General features: G+C 36.4%; 1 protein-coding gene across 1 annotated transcript in view; it reads right to left on the reverse strand.

The window, feature by feature from the left end:
• LOC106793878 (polyhomeotic-proximal chromatin protein) overlaps positions 1-17,312 on the reverse strand; it is a 63,495-nt gene extending 46,183 nt beyond the window's left edge. The window contains exon 1 of the mRNA XM_014761156.1: positions 17,241-17,312. Coding sequence (XP_014616642.1) covers positions 17,241-17,312 — 72 coding nt within the window. The remainder of the gene's footprint in view (positions 1-17,240) is intronic.
• Positions 17,313-18,272: the final 960 nt, after the last annotated feature.

Consider the following 18,272-nt stretch of genomic DNA (forward strand, 5'->3'; position numbering starts at 1 on the left):
TATATATATATATATATATATGAACATATTAAAGCTGCAAAAATCGTAAGTTTCTAAACGAGTTGAAAAGTGTCCACGTTGACAAGGACATACATTGCAACGAACAACAGGCGGCAGTCGACTTCTACTATTGAAAGAGGAGTAGACCGTGATTGTCCGTAGATCGACGATTTAACAAGATATTTCTACGAGTGTGAGTTATCGTTTAATGAACGCCTCTCTTCGACTTTGGGACGTTCAAGTACTCTCTACAGTCTAGAGTGTAGTGCACCGTGCGAAGCTGGTCTTGGCGGTACTCGAGAAACAGTGTGAGAGAGAGAGAGAGAGAGAGAGAGAGAGAACGATGAAGAGAATCGAGGATTGGCAGCCCTTACCTTTCTCTCTCATTCTCACTCTAACTCTCTTTCTCTCTCTCTCTCTCTCTTTACACCACCCTTAACGTTCTTCCTCCTCCTTCTCCTTCTCCTATTCCACCTTCTCTTTCCACCCTTTCGTCGCTTGCTCGAACAGTGCCAACGTCACCCCACTCATCGGTTGGCTGAGAAGTCGCGATAATTTGTATGAAGGAGTTATGGGGATGGGGATAGGAGGGGCGGGAGGGAGAGATTTAGTAGTAAGAGAGAGAGAGAGAAAGAGAAAAAGAGACTCGACGATTCGAGTTCTTAGCGTTTGATTCGTCAGCACAATTAAACGAATTAATAGGCGCTGCCGTTTGGCTCGTTCAGCCATAGGTACCTACCCACCCTTCCGCGTGCACAAACCTGCTCTCTTAATCCGTTCTTCATTTTCAACCCCTTTTTTTTTCCATCTTCCCTTTCTTTCTTTCTTGCTTGCTTCCTTTCTTTATTTCTTTCTTTTTCGTCGTTCTCTTTTTTACTCTTTTTTCTTTCTTTTTTTTTTTTATTTCTACTTCAACCCACATTAACCGATAACAATCAAACTCGGCTTCAAACGTACCGACTTTCCATCCAAGAAGTGTACTTATCTATACAACATGCTTACTTCACTTAGTCTCTCACTTACGTCATATATATATATATATATATAGTGTGTTTTATTCTTCGTTTCTAATGTAAAACGTTTGTTGTTCGGAGATGTTATGCAGCAACAATCGAATATTATATTATACGAAGGATAAAGGTATAACGCATTATTTGTTTTTGATATTTATTCATTATTATTTCAATCGCTTTAATATGTAAAAATAAATAAGCCCTTCTCGTTCGCAAGCATTACATATACGACGTAACATTATCGAGGGGGTGGGTTGGTGGATAGGTATAGGGGGAGAAAAAAAATTCCTTTCACGCGCGTTTCTTCGTCGCCTAATTTTTTCTCCTTCCTTTTTGTCTTTTTTTTTTCTTCCCTTCAAAGAGATAGAAAAGAAAAAAAAAAAAAAGGAAATGAAGTTGAGAGTAAAGGAAGACGGAAGTACGTCCTTTATAGAATAACAATTTAGAGACTTAGACACATCAAAGAAGAACGTTAGCTATCTTCCATGGTGATATCGTGAAAGAGGAGAAGAAGTAGAAGTAAAAGTAGAAAAAGAAAAAGAAAAAGGAAGAAAGAGAAATTGAAAGAAAGAGAGAAAGAAAGAAGAAACGCGATAAGGAGGAAATAGAAAGTAAGGGAGGAGTAAGGAAAAAGTAAGGGCTCAAAGGGAAAGAAAATTTCTTTCTTTTTTTTTTTTTTATTTTTTTTTGCAACTTTTAAGTGATAGAAAAAAAAAAAAGAAACGTTGTTGAAGGTTTTCGCAAGCAAGCGTGCCGTTCATTCGTAGCACCTTTTTTCTCTTCCACCCTACGACCCACTCTATTTTTCAAAATCCCTTCGTCTTTTTCTCCTTCCATTCGTCGTCCCCTTGCTCTCGTTTCATTCCTTTCTCCTCCTCCTCCCACCTTCCAAGTCTCTTCTCCCCCACCTCTCATTCTCGCTATTCTTTCTTTCTTTTTCTCTCCTACACTCACGTGGCAAGCTTTCCAACCCCTCTCTCTCACTCTCACACACTCTCACTCTCTCACTCTCTTTCTCTACCATCATCCGTCGCGCTAAGAGTCTTGCCGAACATCAAAGGGCTTCGTGACTCTCACTACGTGCGGGATAAAATAGACACGATGTACAAAAGGCAAACCACTAAAGCCCCGGCCTTCCAAAAGCCTTGATTCAAATCGGGCTCGACGTGGCACGGTAATTATTACGCTTGCTCGCGTTCCCATATAACATATATATATATATATATATATATATATATATATATATATATATATATATATATATATATACATATATATTCGTATATATTTCGCGCCCTGCCCCCTTAAAGAAACGAACAATAGAAAAATTTATTGATACGTAACACATTCTCTCTCTCTCTCTCTCTCTCTCTCTTTCTTTCTCTTTATCTATCTATCTATCTATGTCTTCTCTTATTACTTTATATTTTATCTCTGTCTTTTTTTAGGCTTACCTACTTCTTTTTCTTTTTTTTTTCTTTCTTTCAAAGCACAAAAGAAGAAAAGTTTGAAGCAACTCGCGATTTTATGGTTTCGACGATCGATCGCGAGGAGAAATCGTCGTTTCCAATGTTCGTCGAAAAGTTACGCGAGATCGTTTTGCGATGCTACGTCAACTCTACCACCTCATTCCATCCCATCTCACCCCACCTCACCTCACCCCACATGACAGAGATATTCGTAAATTTATGAAGCGAACCTCCATCGTACTCGAATTCAACGTACTTTAATATGTATGGGAATTATGCCGCAACGACGAAATAGTCACGGATATTATACCGCGATCGTCCGGAGGGTTGGTTGGTTCAGAGAGAGGACACATTCGGTTTGCTTTCTCTCTCTCTCTCTTTCTCTCTCTTTCTATCTCGTACTCGTCGGTTTATGAATTCATGCAACTGTCTTCCTCGCGACTGTTTCGTTCTATATGAACGGACCAATGTAAACCTGGGTAAGCGAGAAGAGAGATGATAGAAGAGCAAGCAAAAGATAGAGAATCGTTTACACAAACGATATTTAAATATTTTTGTTATTATCGATCCTACTAAAGGAAAATTATACAATAATGGATAAAAATGACATAAAGCGATTCTACACACAATTTTTTTTATATTATTTTCTAATTAATTATCCTCTACTTTTTTGGAAAGATTATACAATATATATATATATATATATCAAATTTTGTATTTCAAGAAATCAGATAATACGTATGTTATATATAGCGCATCCCTCTTTTTTATTTTAATATATTTATATATATATATATATTATTTCTGAATTAGATTAATTGTCATCAATATATTCTTCAGACATATGAAAATATATCCCCGATCGAGATACGATGAAAATATTGCTATTACTTTATCGATTTCGATGAAACTTTTGTGTCGGATAAAAATAGTTACCTCTCAGATATAAATTGTTAAACGACGGTAAAATCAATTTGACGGAGTTTCATAGATATATACGTATATACATATATACGTATGCAGATTACTATCTATCGATAGAATTTGTCAAAATAGATAATTGATTATTATTACTCTTATTCGAATATGGAGATACAATAGACGTCGTATCATAAACAGCAATCGGATAAACCGTTTTGTAGGTGTGCTTGGTGGGGGAGTGTATAGATCATGAAAAGCATCCTCCCTCATCCCCACCTCCTCCTCCCCACCTCCTGTTACAGATGATCGACGACTCGAGAGATTCGCGAAAACGTGGAGCGGACAAATTTCTCGATTCTCTCGAATGGAGGTTTTTGCGGAACCGGCTCAGAACCGTATTACGTACGTTTCGGTGAGTTCATATCGCTAGCACGCTACATTGATTTAATCCTCGATTCCTATATCGCGTATATATAGACGAGAGCGGATTCATGTCTACTACGAGCGGAGGAAAAAACCAAAGAGAGAGAATGAGAGAGTTAAAGAGAGAGAGAGAATGAGAGAGAGAAAACGAGAAAGAGAAAACGATCGGAACCAAAAGCTCTTCATCGTCTCTACCTACCTTCGATCTCGATTACAACCTGTCCAAAAGCTGATGCGCCGTGTAATAGATCGCGTCAAGTGAGTGGAAAAGGATAATGATTTTTAGCCGCTTTGCGATTCCCAGATTGCCTTGTACTTATTCTCTCTTGTGCGTTATCTGGATTGTAAAACGACCGAGATAAACGTTTCCTAGGAAATGATGGTCAATTGATCGGTAGGTATGTGTAATAGGTATAAATACATGTCTATACGAATTACTTACGGTTTAATTTGTTTCTGTGTTACAATAGATATTACACAGTAAAATTTTTAAATGTATTCATTATTTTTTTCGTCTACTTTGAAATATATCATTGTCGAGAGATTCTTTTGTAATGTTTCTTTAAATCGTTATAAATTATATTCCAATATTATATTATATATATGCAATTAATTAACACGTTTGCGTTCGTACAACGTGCACATTTTTATGCACGTCAAATAGCGCGTTTGAATATTATCTAATATAATTCAAAATATGTGAATCAGAAATGTTGTGTGGGGTAGGTGTTTTAAATTAATTAAAGAAAGGTTTGATTACTAATCAGGAATATCAAGGTTTCATTAGATTTTTCGAATCGCATGAATTAAAAGATAAAAGTGATTAACGAAGAAAAACATACGAGAGGATTCGCGTAATCGGGTTACTTCGTTACGTATGGTAACAGTATTACAAAAAATTTCGAAGGGGTTGGTTCTCTCTCTCTCTCTTTTTTTCTCTCATCGAGAAGACAAGTGTAAAGGGTGTAATAGGTCAAGGGTTCGTGCGATGGTCAAACACGGTTTAACGGTTCGTTAAGTCGATGCCAGTTCGGTCATATTTTCCACACGAGAAAATTCTCTTTTCCTTTTTTTCCCTAAATATTATGTGCGTAGAAAAATAACATTTCTTCGTGTATGTAACAATCGTACGATTTTTTCCCTATTTATCTTTTAGTATTTATTACGAAAAATGTGAATCAATTCAATCTTGCGTCTTTTATATATTATTTTATTATATTATTTTATATACTTAAAAAACTTCTTATCTTTAGTTGTTAAATGTTCATCGTTCGTTAAGTATATACATAAATATATATATAAAGAAATAAGTAGTAGTTTTTGAAAGCAACGAGTCAAGTAAAAATTCTACTCTGAAAGAATAGTTACGTCAGAGATTTCCTAATGACGGAACTGCGCAAACAGGCAAACACGAGAGGAGTTCGTGGTAAGTGGAGCAATGAAAGCATTTCGTCGAAGGACGAATACTAAAAAAAAGGAAAAAAAATATATATATATATATACATAGAAAGAAAAGAAAAGGCGTATGTATCAGTTAGAAGACGGACGTATGCCATAAGAGAATCCAGAGGGTGACTTTTGATAAGGGCTACTTCCCTTGGATGGTCCATCGGGGATCGTCTCGTTATCCAAGGGCATTTCTACTTTTATTTGCGAGAGTACAACGAATCCACGCTCGTATAGTTGGCCTAAAGAAGAAACGCGTCGCCTACAGGTAGGTGGAGGGTCCGTGAACGAGAGAGAGAGAGAAAGAGAGAGAAAGACAAAAATAGAAAAAAAAACAAGAAAAAGAAAGAGAGAGGAACAAAAGGGAAAGACTATTTTTTCTCCGTTGTATATAAATCCCTACCGTCAAAGCTTCGTTTGTCACGGTAATACCTATAATAAAAGTAGATCGTCTGATTTCTATCTCCAACGTGGCGCACCAAATTTGTCGTCCGTGTATTATTTATTTTTCCCTGTATTATCATCCCCCATATGACCATGATTTCACTCCACAAGCTATATAACACATATTCTATGATTTTTGGTTCTTTTTTTTTCTTTTTTCTCTCTTCTCCTCGTACGTAAATCAAGGAAAACGATTCGAGGAAGAATTGATATCGTTAATTGAAATGATAAAAACAAAACAAGGGAAACTCCTCCTCGTGGAAAATAATAAATTGATGAATATATATGCGGTGTGAGTGTTCATTAATATCGTATATAATTATTGATATAGAATGTTTAGTAAATTTAGAAATATAAAATAATTAGTCAGTTTAACATTTGAATGCTAAATTTATAAAAAGAAAAAAAAAATGAATTAAACAAATACAAAAATAATTAACAGAAAATGATCGTAAGTTAAATTCGTACACGTTAATATATTCGTAAAAACAGGTAGGAATTGTTAATTAATCGAAAGAAATTTATACTGTTATCTATATATACGAATTTATCGTTAGATGTATTGTTCGATGTTCAATCCCCTTTTTTATTAATCGAAGGAATTGTTTAAAAGCACAGTGTATATGATCGGTGCACCGTCCTCCTCGAAATTCATCGTTAAACTGAGTCATTGTCCTCTATAAAATTACTTTTATTAAATGTTGTTTATATGACTTTCCGAACGTTGCGCATGTGTCTAACAGAAATAATATTCGTAATAAATAGAATTTCCTTATTTGGAAGATCATATAAACAATATTCGATAAAAAAATATTCATAGGGAACAATGTATCAGTCTAACGTGGGATTTCGAGGAAAACGGTTCATATAATAGTACACTCGTGCTTTTAGATAACAAAAAACGTTTCCTTTGATTAATTAACAATTAATTAAAATATATGTAACATTTAAATATATTATAATAATATTTATAGGATTGTTTAAACTAATATATATATTTTTTAACATTCCTAGCTAGTGATAAGAGTTTGAATTATCATTTAATAAAATATCAAATGAAAATTGTCTTTTATATTCGAAATATATTTAATAGATACGTCATTTTTAATTTACTTTATATTAATAGTACTTTGTATTGCTCTTACTAAAATTTTACATCACAATTACCATTAGAATTTTAACTGTCAATCGATTGAGGGTTCTATCTCACTCTCTCTATATCGTTTAATAAAATTTTACAGTTATACGCCATCACTTATAAAAAGTTTGATATTTCCAAAAAATCATTTATTTAGTAAAAGAAAGAAAGAAAGAATAATAGAAAGGAAAGAAATTTGTAAACATTTTTTGTTTTAAACGAGCTCGTGGAAAATCAATGAAGTGTAATCTTAAACGAAAGTAGTCGAAATGGTGTTATCCGATAATAATCCACAAAGTAAGGATGAGCTCATCACCTGGTGACCAGCTGTTGTCCACCCGGTTGGCCCGGTTGGCAACTACGATTCGCAAATAGATGGTCGAATTTTAGCAATGCGTATACTGTGTGTGTGTGTATGTGTGTGTGTGTGCTTTAGCCACCGTTACTGTTACTTCACAAATTGTACGATCTGGTAGGATGGTACCGTGCTATCGTAACTTTCGTTTAATACAGGAGGACTACGACGAGACTACTACTACTACTACTACTACTACTACTACGAGCGATACGAGCTAACTCGTACAGTCGGTTCACCAAATTTCAAGCCGGATGTCTAGACCGTCGTAGTTCGTAGGCGTAAATCGTTCGAGACACGCATTTAGCACGTTGTTAACGTTTCTCAACGCATCGTACTACTGGCTTGTCTTGCCGTGTCTAATTGAGTCGAATGTAATTCTCTCGAATACACGCGTGCATACGCCACTTATCGTAAATAATATTGTAAAATTATAACGATTGACGATCGGACCAGTTTTTCTTTTTTTCTTTTTTTTTTTTTTTTTTCATTTAATAAAACAACAAATATTAAGGTAGAGAATTTATATTTTTTTATGGAAACGTCAATAATATAAGTAAGAACATAAGCTTGCGAAACATCTGCGAATAATACAATACACCTACACACATATATATTTATTTGAGAATTGACTCACGTATAAAGCAAGGATGAATTTGTTCGTGCGAAATAAGAATGAAACAGAAAAATATATTCAAGGATATCTTGACTAGTTCGTGGAAGGGACTGTATAAAAGCCGTAGATTCTCCGAGGGTGGAACACGAAATAATCCAGCTCCAGGTGCGTGCCCACCTGCTGCACGTTGCCTTGCCATGCTTTGCTTTGCCTTGCCTTCGAAATTCGCACTGCACGATTCGCAAGACAGGCGAAACATTGCGCACCGGAAGTAGAGAAGGGGTCCTAGACAATGCCACCGTTTCCGGGCCTGGCACGCTCGCTTTACCACCGAGAACTTTGCCGTTCTCCGAATCGTTCTACCGTGTCTCTCCGTGTTTTAAAGATTTATAGTCAAATTCATATTATATTTTAATTTTAATTCCAATTTTATCCTCGCCGTATGTATACAAGAAATATAACCAATTTTTTAGTAATCTTTAAATATATAGATAAAAACAACAAAGAAAAAAAGAAAGTAAAACTACTAATTATCAAACATAAATTACTCGATATTATTGATTTGTCAATCAAATAATCAACAATCTATTCACTTAAATTAGCGTTTTCTTTCTTTTTTATTTAAAGATACTCTCCAATCTTATTTTGAAAAATTAACGAATTCATTCGACTTATTTCTATACACAACGTTCCCTCGTAATTCGAAATTACATTGAGAAAATTTCATTTAGGTGGTTGTAGTAGGTACTACCTCCTACCTTCCTGAGACATGTTACTTCAAGTAGAGAGAGAAAGAAAGAGAGATAGAGAGATAGAGAGAGAGAGACAAGTTGCAAGGGGGATAAACTTCGTTAAAAGTTCGACGATGTCGTTTATTGGAAGCGATCGGCAAACTTCGAAAGGGAAGGCAAGGTTCGCGATGACTTAGACGCGGGGGACGAGGATTAAATATAAAATTGCGTAAGCGAGATAAGAGATATCGAATATGCCATTTAATTTATTTATTCAATTTTTTTTTAAACGAACTTATATTGCATTTTCTCTGTTTTCCATGAATTATAAAAACATAAAGAACAAATTTGCGGTTCAGTCGAAATGAATTAGTAACGTTTGAAACGTCAATCTTCCAATGGAAAAAAGAACAGTAAGTAAGTTAGTAAGTAAGTAAGTAAGTAAGACGGGTTGGTATTATTTCGTTGTTAAATAAGTATACGGTGGTGTGTAAAATGTAGAATTTTATTCATGGCATTGTAAATCACAGTTAACCGTCTAGGCTCTCTTCTCGCGCCACGCAACGGCTTTCCCATGTAAATGTTGCGCAATTAGTCATCGAAACTTTGTCACGTGTAAGTTACGATGTTAGCAAAGGGCCCGCCGCCGCCGCCGCCATGCCGTTTCTCGAATTTACGAGAGTTTACCGTAGTACTTGAAAATAAGGGAAAGTCGTTAAAACGAGGTTAGACGTCGACGACGACGACGACGAACGACGAACGACGAACGACGAACGAACGACGAGAATTTTTAAGCAAATTATATCGAGCAAGATGGGTGTATATTCTTCACCCTTCACCCTTTTATTTTCTTTTCTATCCAACTAACGTCCTTTTTGTTCTGTTTTCCTTTTTTTTACTCGCCACGTTGACCGAGTGTAAAGAAGAAGGGTAGATGAACAAACAAACACACAGACGCTGAAATAAGGTTGGCCCTATATACCACATCACGACCACGAAGAGGAGGAGCACGCCCTCCTCGTGTGCCCTTTTGCGACGATCCGAAAGAGAAAAGGGCTGGCTGGCTGGCTGGCTGGCTGTATCCCCCTTTTAATTTTTTCACCATTGTACCACTCTTTTCCTCTTCATCTTTCACTTCCGTCACTCTTCCATCTCTCTCTCTCTCTTTCTCCTTTTATCAACAGCAAACGCTATTGCTTATTAAAAAAGTACTTAGTCAAAAGGGACCCTTTTTCCTTACCACACTTCTCACAGGATAATTGACATTTTCTGTTTAACCAGAGTCGATTTTTAATAGAATTATCATCGAAACGAGATTGCAAACGATAAAATTAACATGAAGAACAAAAATACAATATATAACAACGACAACGTCGAACCATTTTCTTTTTTTCTTTTCTTGTTTTTCTTTAAACCCGTACACACACCTACTACATTTTAAACACTTCGAGCTTTTAAATCGTGAAAGGAAAATCAAGTTTCTTTTTCGCGAAAGTTTTATTATACCGTTAAACAAAGCGTCGAACCATGAAGAGAATTGACCGAGACAAAATAGTTTCTACGGAATGAGAGAATTCAGAGAGAGAGAGAGAGAGAGAGAGAAAAAAAAAAGAGAAAGAGAGAGAGAAAACTAAGGTCTAATAACTTTAATGGACGACGTGTCCGGACGATATCTTTTCTATGCAATGGCAAATGCACGAGGCTAGGAAATTTCTCTTCCTCTTCCCCCCCACCTGAAGGTGTGTGATACGAAACGGATATGCGAAATCCGTTGAAACGTTCGAGTACTCTAGCAAGTAGATTGCGTCAAAGTGGAAAGACATTCGGCTCGAATGGAACCGAGACGTTCAGCGTACCGTAAGGAACCTTCAAAGATAGAAAGAGAAAGAGAGAGAGAGAGAGAGAATGAGACAGTGTCCTTCCTTCTCTCTTTCTCATCATCATTCCTGTAAGCTCAAACTATTAGCCGCGAAAGTCTAGGACTCCTCTTCACTATCTATCTGTCTATCTATCTATCTATCTATTTCCCCCTCCCTTCCTTTATTCTCCCTCTCCTCTCTTTCTATCGTGCAGAGCAAATTCAAGCAAATCGACCGCTTAATCGACTTCACTGAAATTTGAATAAAGTCCCGAAATTAGAGGGAACGTGGAAAACGCAAGTTGGTTTATCGTACAATATGACGCAGAAATTTGTCGTATATCCGAATAATCGGAAACACCATACGAGTAAAAACGTTGGGAATTCTTCACTTGTAGTCATCGTTTTTAGTGGTTTTAGGAAAAGATAGAAAAGAAAGACAGTTATCAATGCATAATATCGAATATGAAGAAGATAGGGATCGATTCTTTCATCTCATTCCAGTCTCAAACGAGTCTCTCTCTCTCTCTCTTTCTCTCTCTTCCTTTCTTTTGCTAAATATACGCGAATCTCGTACACCGTGCGCGACCCTTTGAGAATATTGGAACGCCCGTCGAGTCTCGCAAAACTAATAACTTTAATGAACGCCAGCGCACAGGGGTCTTCTTTTACGAGAGAGAACCAAGCAAGAAAGACATTTGCATGAGGCACGTCCGCATGTGAATTCGTGGGGACGCATTCGAAGTAGATTGCGCTCGAGGTAGTAGGACATCTGGTGCTCTTCTCTCTACACGAATCGCGCAACAGAAAGAGTGTGAGAGAGAGAGAGAGAGAGAGAGAAAGAGAAAATGAGAATGAGAAAGAGAGAAAGAGAAAAAGTAAATTTCGGCATCGGTTAGAGAGTCTCTCCTTCCACATTGCAAAAGAGACCCAAAAAGGGAATGAGAGAGGGAGAGAGGGAGAGAGAGAGAGAGAGAGAGAATGTGTGTGTCTTCGAGTCAAAACGAAATGTGTCGCCCTTTTCGTGTGCCGGGGAAGAGGATCCTGTTTCTCTCTCCCTGTAGATATTTCTAGTGTGGAACGCAGAAAAAGACGTGACTCACATCTTAATGCGAAGACCGGTAACTCTAACGATAGTAATATCCCCATCCCCTCTCTCTCTCTCTCTCTCTCTCTCTCGAACCGACCCCTTTTTTCCATTTCCAAGTATCGACGAAATTCCTGTTCCGATGTTGAGAATTAGATAGCGAAGTATGGCCCTTTTTTATTTTTTTTTTTAGAACGATTTACTCTGTTTCATTTATTTTTTGGTCCCATGCACCCCTCCCTCTGGCCCCTATCCATCTCCTTTTCGTATCACGCGTTGACGTAATTTCGCGCGATTATACGAATATGAAGGAAAAGGAGTGTTTTAGTAGCGTGAAAAAACAGCTGGTTGTTCGTAACCGCAGCTGCTTAACGCTCATTATCTCGATCAAATGGCAGATGCGACCTAACGTGTCTGTAATTATTGCAGAAACGAGATTTTTTTTCGGCTTATAGGGTTAATAACACCGTAATCTTTATCTTTCTTATCTTTATGTCTATCTATCTATCTATCTATCCGTCTCTCTTTCTCTTTGTTTCATTTATTACTTTTAGGCTCACCGCAAATCCTCCGAAAATTTGGCGAATAGGAAGTAGAAACGGCGGCGGACGCATGTGAATTCACGGGTAGGCATTTGAAGTTGATTGCGCCAAGGTGGAAGGACATCTGGTCCTTTATATCTATATCTAGATAAATATATATATATAAAGAAGAGATAATATAAGCTTGAGAAAGAGAGCAGAACGTAGAGAAGAAATTCCTTGAAGGGGAGCCAAAGAGAAAGACGAGTTCCCGCGAGCTTAAAATGTCTCCGTTTCGTAGGCACCTCGAGAGAATCCACGCAGATGTTCCTCGTAAGAGATTACGAAAGACAAGCTCCTATACACGGCCGGTTTGCTTTTTGTAGGTGGCACCGGTTGTCCTTTACAACGCGATAATAAATCAATCCGACGATTATTGAAAGGAAGTACACACATATATATATTAAGTCGTATCATCGTGTCTTTATTTATCATCATATTTAAACGACTGGTCTATACAAATTTATATTATGCACACAGTTAACGCGTAAATGAAGTATTAAACATTCCTTTTTTTTTCTGTTTTTTTACAAAATTCGATCGCAATTGCTAAACTAAATTATTACCTTAGACGTGCGCGTATTACATATATCCTACGATCGATCAAAATTAACAAAAAAAAAAACACATACGAAGGGGAGAAAAAAAAGAAAATGAAGGAACGTTTAGAATTCGAGGAAAACGCATTGCGGTATAACGATAGGTTTTTCTCACTATGACGATTCGATATTATTCGCTTTTAAAAATGGATAGAAAGAGAGAGACAGACAGAGAGAGAGAAAGAGAGAGAGAAAGAGGAATGTTTCTTCTCTCGATGAATGGTAAATCGGTTTATGCAACGCGACAGAGGAACGAGCCATTTCCATTTACGAGACGACGATGTCAACCTCGGCCGTCGACGTTAACTTTAACGTATAGCGCCATTACACGCAACCATTTCGCAGTAACATGTAAATTTCTCTCCTTTCGTTCGAGACGCACACGTAAGTCGTGTAACTGTCTGACCTGTGAATTCTCTTTCTCCTTTTCTCTTTCTCTTTCTCTTTCTCTCTCATTCTCTCTCTATCTCTGTTACTCTTTTACTTGGACTATCTTTCTATCGAGATAAAGACTAAGACGATGGATGCGCGTTTATAGCGCGATCGATTGTGACGCAAGTAGGAAGAGAGACCACCCGTGAGGAAATACAGCACAGCAACTACGAACGGGGAATCAAGGCTGGAAAAATTTATTGCCGATGAAAATGTACGATAATATATGTATATATATATATATATATACGATATATCTTTCTTTCTTTATTTCTTTATAATATCTTTATTTATTTATTTATTTATTTCCCGATAGAATATATAACGCATCGAATATAACGTCGAATTTATTATTAAATATCAATTTATTATTTCCTAATAAATTAATTTTTTCGTATTATCTATTTATAAAAAGAACAATTAACAGAAAAATTGATATCGGATCAAGAGAAAACGAAGTTTAGATGTATAGTGTTTTGAATATTACAAAAATATATGTCTTCTTAAATAAAAAAGATGCTGAACTTTAGAGATTAATTTGCTAAAGAAGTCCCAATAAAGGGACGAAACGTCCAATTAATCAAAACGAAGTTCTAGTTCTTTTGAATGTCCAAATTCCCTACGATACCTACTTATTAATAATTTTATTTTTGGAGACGAGAGAAACAAGTAATTGAATTGATATAACATTTATAAAAAACAAAAAAGAAACACTTTTAATCGTGCGATTGTTGAAGAAATTTAACGCGTTAAATCAACAAAAATAAATAGAATAAACTAACATTTTCTACGATTATCGTTTGAAGGGTCTAAGCGCTTGAAGGAATGAAAATGAGAGAAGGTTAGACAGAGAGAAATATATATATATAGGTAAAAAAAAAGAAAAAAGAAAAAGAAAAAGAAGTAGTAGCATCGTTCATTCGATTGCACTTTCCGGCAAGTAAGTACGTTTCAAGCGTTGGAAAACGAGTCTAGGTGCAGTACTTTTGCGCGTGAGTGCGGCCCGCGGCGATTACGGATGCATATGTTACGAAGGGAGGATTCTAAAGCGCGGAATGCACTTAGGCGCGGACCCTGGCGATGCTTAGAGACGGAAGAAAGAAAGAAAAAGAAAGATAGAGAGAGAGAGAGAGAGAGAGAGAGAAATTGGTAAGCGAGAAAGTAAGAGGAGGAGGAGAAAAGGGAGAAGAAGGAGATGGATGAAGGGTGAAAGGGAGAGGGCTGTTAGAGATGGAACGAGAACTAGAGGAAGAGAGAGAGAGAGAGCAACAGGTTGCAAGTAGAATTCGCGGATGTCAACTCTGCGAGAGAAGAAGACTGGCTCAAGGCGGTCTAACCCTGATCTTCTTCTTCTTCTTCTTCTTCTTTTCCTTCTTCTTCTTTTCTCATGGACTACTTTAATTATCAAAGTATCTCCTATTAAGATCTTTTTTCTCTATCATTCTTTCTTTCTTTCTTTCTTTCATGTTTTTCTTAATCTTAATCTATTATCCTTCTTTTCGTTCAAATCCAATTCTTTTGTATACGTATCTTCTTCACAACTACAGTTTTCTTTTCTTTTATTTTAGCAAAATTAAATCGTACTTTTTATATATTATAAAGGAAGCGAACAAGAGATTGTTTATAATATTTTCTGTCCTGTTTTTTTGATCTTACAAATATATGAATTCGAACAAAATTATTATCGAATTAAGATTTTTGAATTATCTTTGTAGAATATTTTCCTTTCTACTTGTCGTTTTTATTTCGTTTTCGGTTTAGAGAATAGCGATAAGAAATAATTTTATTATTATTATTACTTTACAAATGAAAAAAAATAGTATTACGTGATTTAGATTTGTTTAGTATCCTTAAACAAATATATTTTCTTTCATCTCATTTTTATATAATCGATATCCCATAAAAAGAGTTACACCTAGAGAAAAGCAAATATATTTTTATCATAATTGAAAACGAGAAAAAAAAAGGACTAGGTATTAACTTATAAAGTTATATAATTTGCAAAGGGATGAAGATTTAGCGATTAGTAATCGATAATGTTTTCCACGATTGTTCTTCAAATATCAGCATGACTATGGCATTAACTCTCACGTCACTAATTTATCTCAACCTAACGAGATTCCTCTCTTCTCTCGTCTTCCTTCTCAGACGATAGTAAGGGAAGGAATTACCGAGCATGGAGTATGTATATCCTGTAAATCGTTTGTCGAACACTCGAGTATATATCTTAGGTGGTGTGTTTACCTTGTCTCGAATTCGCGTTAGACCAACTGAGGATTATTTTGCATCTTCTATTTGGTATTCTCGATCTTCTAAATAAACTATTACAACTAAAACGACAACTACGACGAATATTTAACACTAACGAGTCTCTTGAGGAAATCAATTAAACTTACTTGATATTATTTCGATCATTAACTGTTACGTTTATTATATTGTTTATCGAGCAAAGACATTAAAACAGAGAGGAAGAGAGAGAGAGAGAGAGAGAGAGAGAGAGAGAGAAAGAGAAAAGAAAAGAAACGATGCAATTACTAAAAATATAGGTATATCGAATTATTCGTTAGATAAATATTTCTAAATAAATAATGAATTTTATCTTAATTTTCTTTTACCCTCCTCCTCCTACTCCTCCTACTCCTCCTCCTCTTCTTCCATTAGCACGTCTCGCTATTTCATCAAAAGAGACGTTTTAAGCGAGCTCCAGGAAACATGGCTCAATTAGCACGAAATCCGAGCAAATCGAATAACCTTATAGCACTGGGGAAAGTATCATCCGTAACGACGAGCAACCGGAAAAAGAACACGAAATAACGAGGAGGGAAGATATAGAAAAAAGAAAAAAAAAGATAGAGAGAGAGAGAAAAAAAAGGAGAAGAAGAAGAAGAAGAAGAAGAAGGGCGTGTTTCCGGAAGAGAGGAGGTAGATAGGTGAACGAAAATAAACTGGGTAGAACTGGTGCGATAAAAAGAGGTGGGGAAAAAAAAAAGAAAGAAGAAAAAAGAAGAATTGAACGAAAGGGTGAAAAAAAGCAAGGTAGAAAGAGAGAGAGAAAGAAAAAAAGAAAAAAAAAAAAAAGAAAAAAGATAGTAGTATAACGCGCGGTGGTGGTGGTGGTACGGTCGTAGGTTCTTTCTCGTTCGAAAATTATTATAAGAATAAAAGTAATGAGTGGGGTGTGGGTAATGTGGGCGTGTCGGATACTCGTAACTTACGAATTCCAGGTAATTAGACGGGCAAACAGTGGTGAGAGGGTGGTGGTGGGTAGCAGCATCGTTCGACGCGGCAGCTGTGTGCGGATTTCCGCGTACGGAGAGAAAACGGAATGAGAAAGACACGGTGGAAGAGGGAAAGATAGATAGTAAAAGATAGATAGATAGATAGAGAGAGAGAGAGAGAGAGAGAGAGGGATAGAAGTGGAAATAGAAACAGAAAGACAGAGAAATTCGAAGATTGCTTGAAATCATGCGTACGTATTGTACAAGAGAGAATAGGATAGATGCAACAACCTAACGCGAGTGCAGTTTCACTGGAGGAGTACAAGAGAAATGTAAAGGATAGAGAGAAAGTGTGTGTGTGTGTGTGTGAGAAAAAGAACAAGAGAGTGAGAGATAGGATGGGTGGTAAAGAAGGAGAGAAAACGAAAGAGGGTTCAAACTACCTCGGTTCATTTCCATAAATACTGCCGTACGGAGTGTCTACATAGCCAGCGGGTCTGACCGTCCCTTCGAACGAGAAACACAGCGTCCTCTCTACTACCAACCACCTAGCAGAAAGAGAAAGAGAGAGAGAGAGAGAGAGAGAACGAGAGTACCGTTAACGGTGCGGAAAAGAAGGGTGAGAAGCGCGGAGATATCGTTCCGTAAGCGCGAATTAAACTCCATTTATTTGACACCGATATCGCATTTCGCCTCGACCCAAAGCACTACGCTTTTGTATACTATATTTTCTTCTCTTTCTTTTTCTTTCCATCTCTCTCTCTCTCTCTTTTTCTTTTTCTCTTTCTCATTTTCTATCTCTATCTCTCTTCATATCGCTGTAACAACTCGCAATGACATTGAGAAGAGATAAAAAAAAAAGAAAAAAAAAAAAGAAAAAGGGGGAAAGAGGAATAAAGGATAACACACAGTAGCGTAAGTTTGTCCATTTAAATCACCTTTTTCCGCAATCATCTCTTTTTGAGGATTTTCGAGATTCATCCCCTATTGTCTATTTGTCTCTTTATTTTTTTTATTCTTCCATACTATCGCGAAGTTATTTTTAAAGTGAAATCTACATATACGCTTATATTATCTCATCGTCTCTTCCGTAATCTCTTAAATTTCGTTAAAAAGAAACACAGTGCGTGCGTACGTGCGTGCATGCATGCATGCATGCATATAGCATGCGTGCAGAAACGGTATCGTTCGGTCGTAACACGAGCGTGCGATCTCTCTCGTCGATATGCATATAAAATTTCTTGTCTCGCGGTGTATGTATATATATATATATAATGCGGTGGGGAAACTCAATATCAAAAAATGAACGGTGACGGTACGTCGTCAGTAGGTAAGTAAACAAAATTATCGTCACGAGAGTATCACAATTTTTTATTATATTATTTCATTATTCTCTCGGAGAACCCGGTTCTTTCGTTAAAAGATAAATTTTGCGACCTTATCCATTGTCACGATTGCATTGCCGGTTGGTGTACATCATATTTTCTCATGCGACATTTAAATAACAAAAAATTGATAAAGAATAATACGTGGGTGTATATTGCAATTACGATAAAAGAAAAAAAAAAAGGAAGGAGGAAAAATATTTTGGGAAAAATTACGTTCGGTTGGTTATAATTACGGCGGCTAAAGTACTCGTACGTATTTTAAAACGATAATACGACGTGCTTAGGCGAACTGCGCAATGTTCTCGCTCTAAGTGCTCGTTTTACGGAGTTTCGTTCTACGAAACAGGATCCTTTAACGATTCTCGAGGTATTAATGTCTCCAAGACGAGAATACATTTTCGAACTAGAACGCGATAAATTCTTTCAAAGAATTCGATAATTTTGTTTTAATATAATTTTATGCACTCTTGGAACGGGTTTAATCGATATCGGTCCTGGAGGAACAACCGTACGTAAGTAACGTAACGTAAAATAAGTAATTCAAGTATTATAA

This window comes from Polistes canadensis, unplaced genomic scaffold (assembly GCF_001313835.1).
Source record: "Polistes canadensis isolate GaletaPanama2010 unplaced genomic scaffold, ASM131383v1 scaffold_20, whole genome shotgun sequence".
Taxonomy (NCBI): domain Eukaryota; kingdom Metazoa; phylum Arthropoda; class Insecta; order Hymenoptera; family Vespidae; genus Polistes; species Polistes canadensis.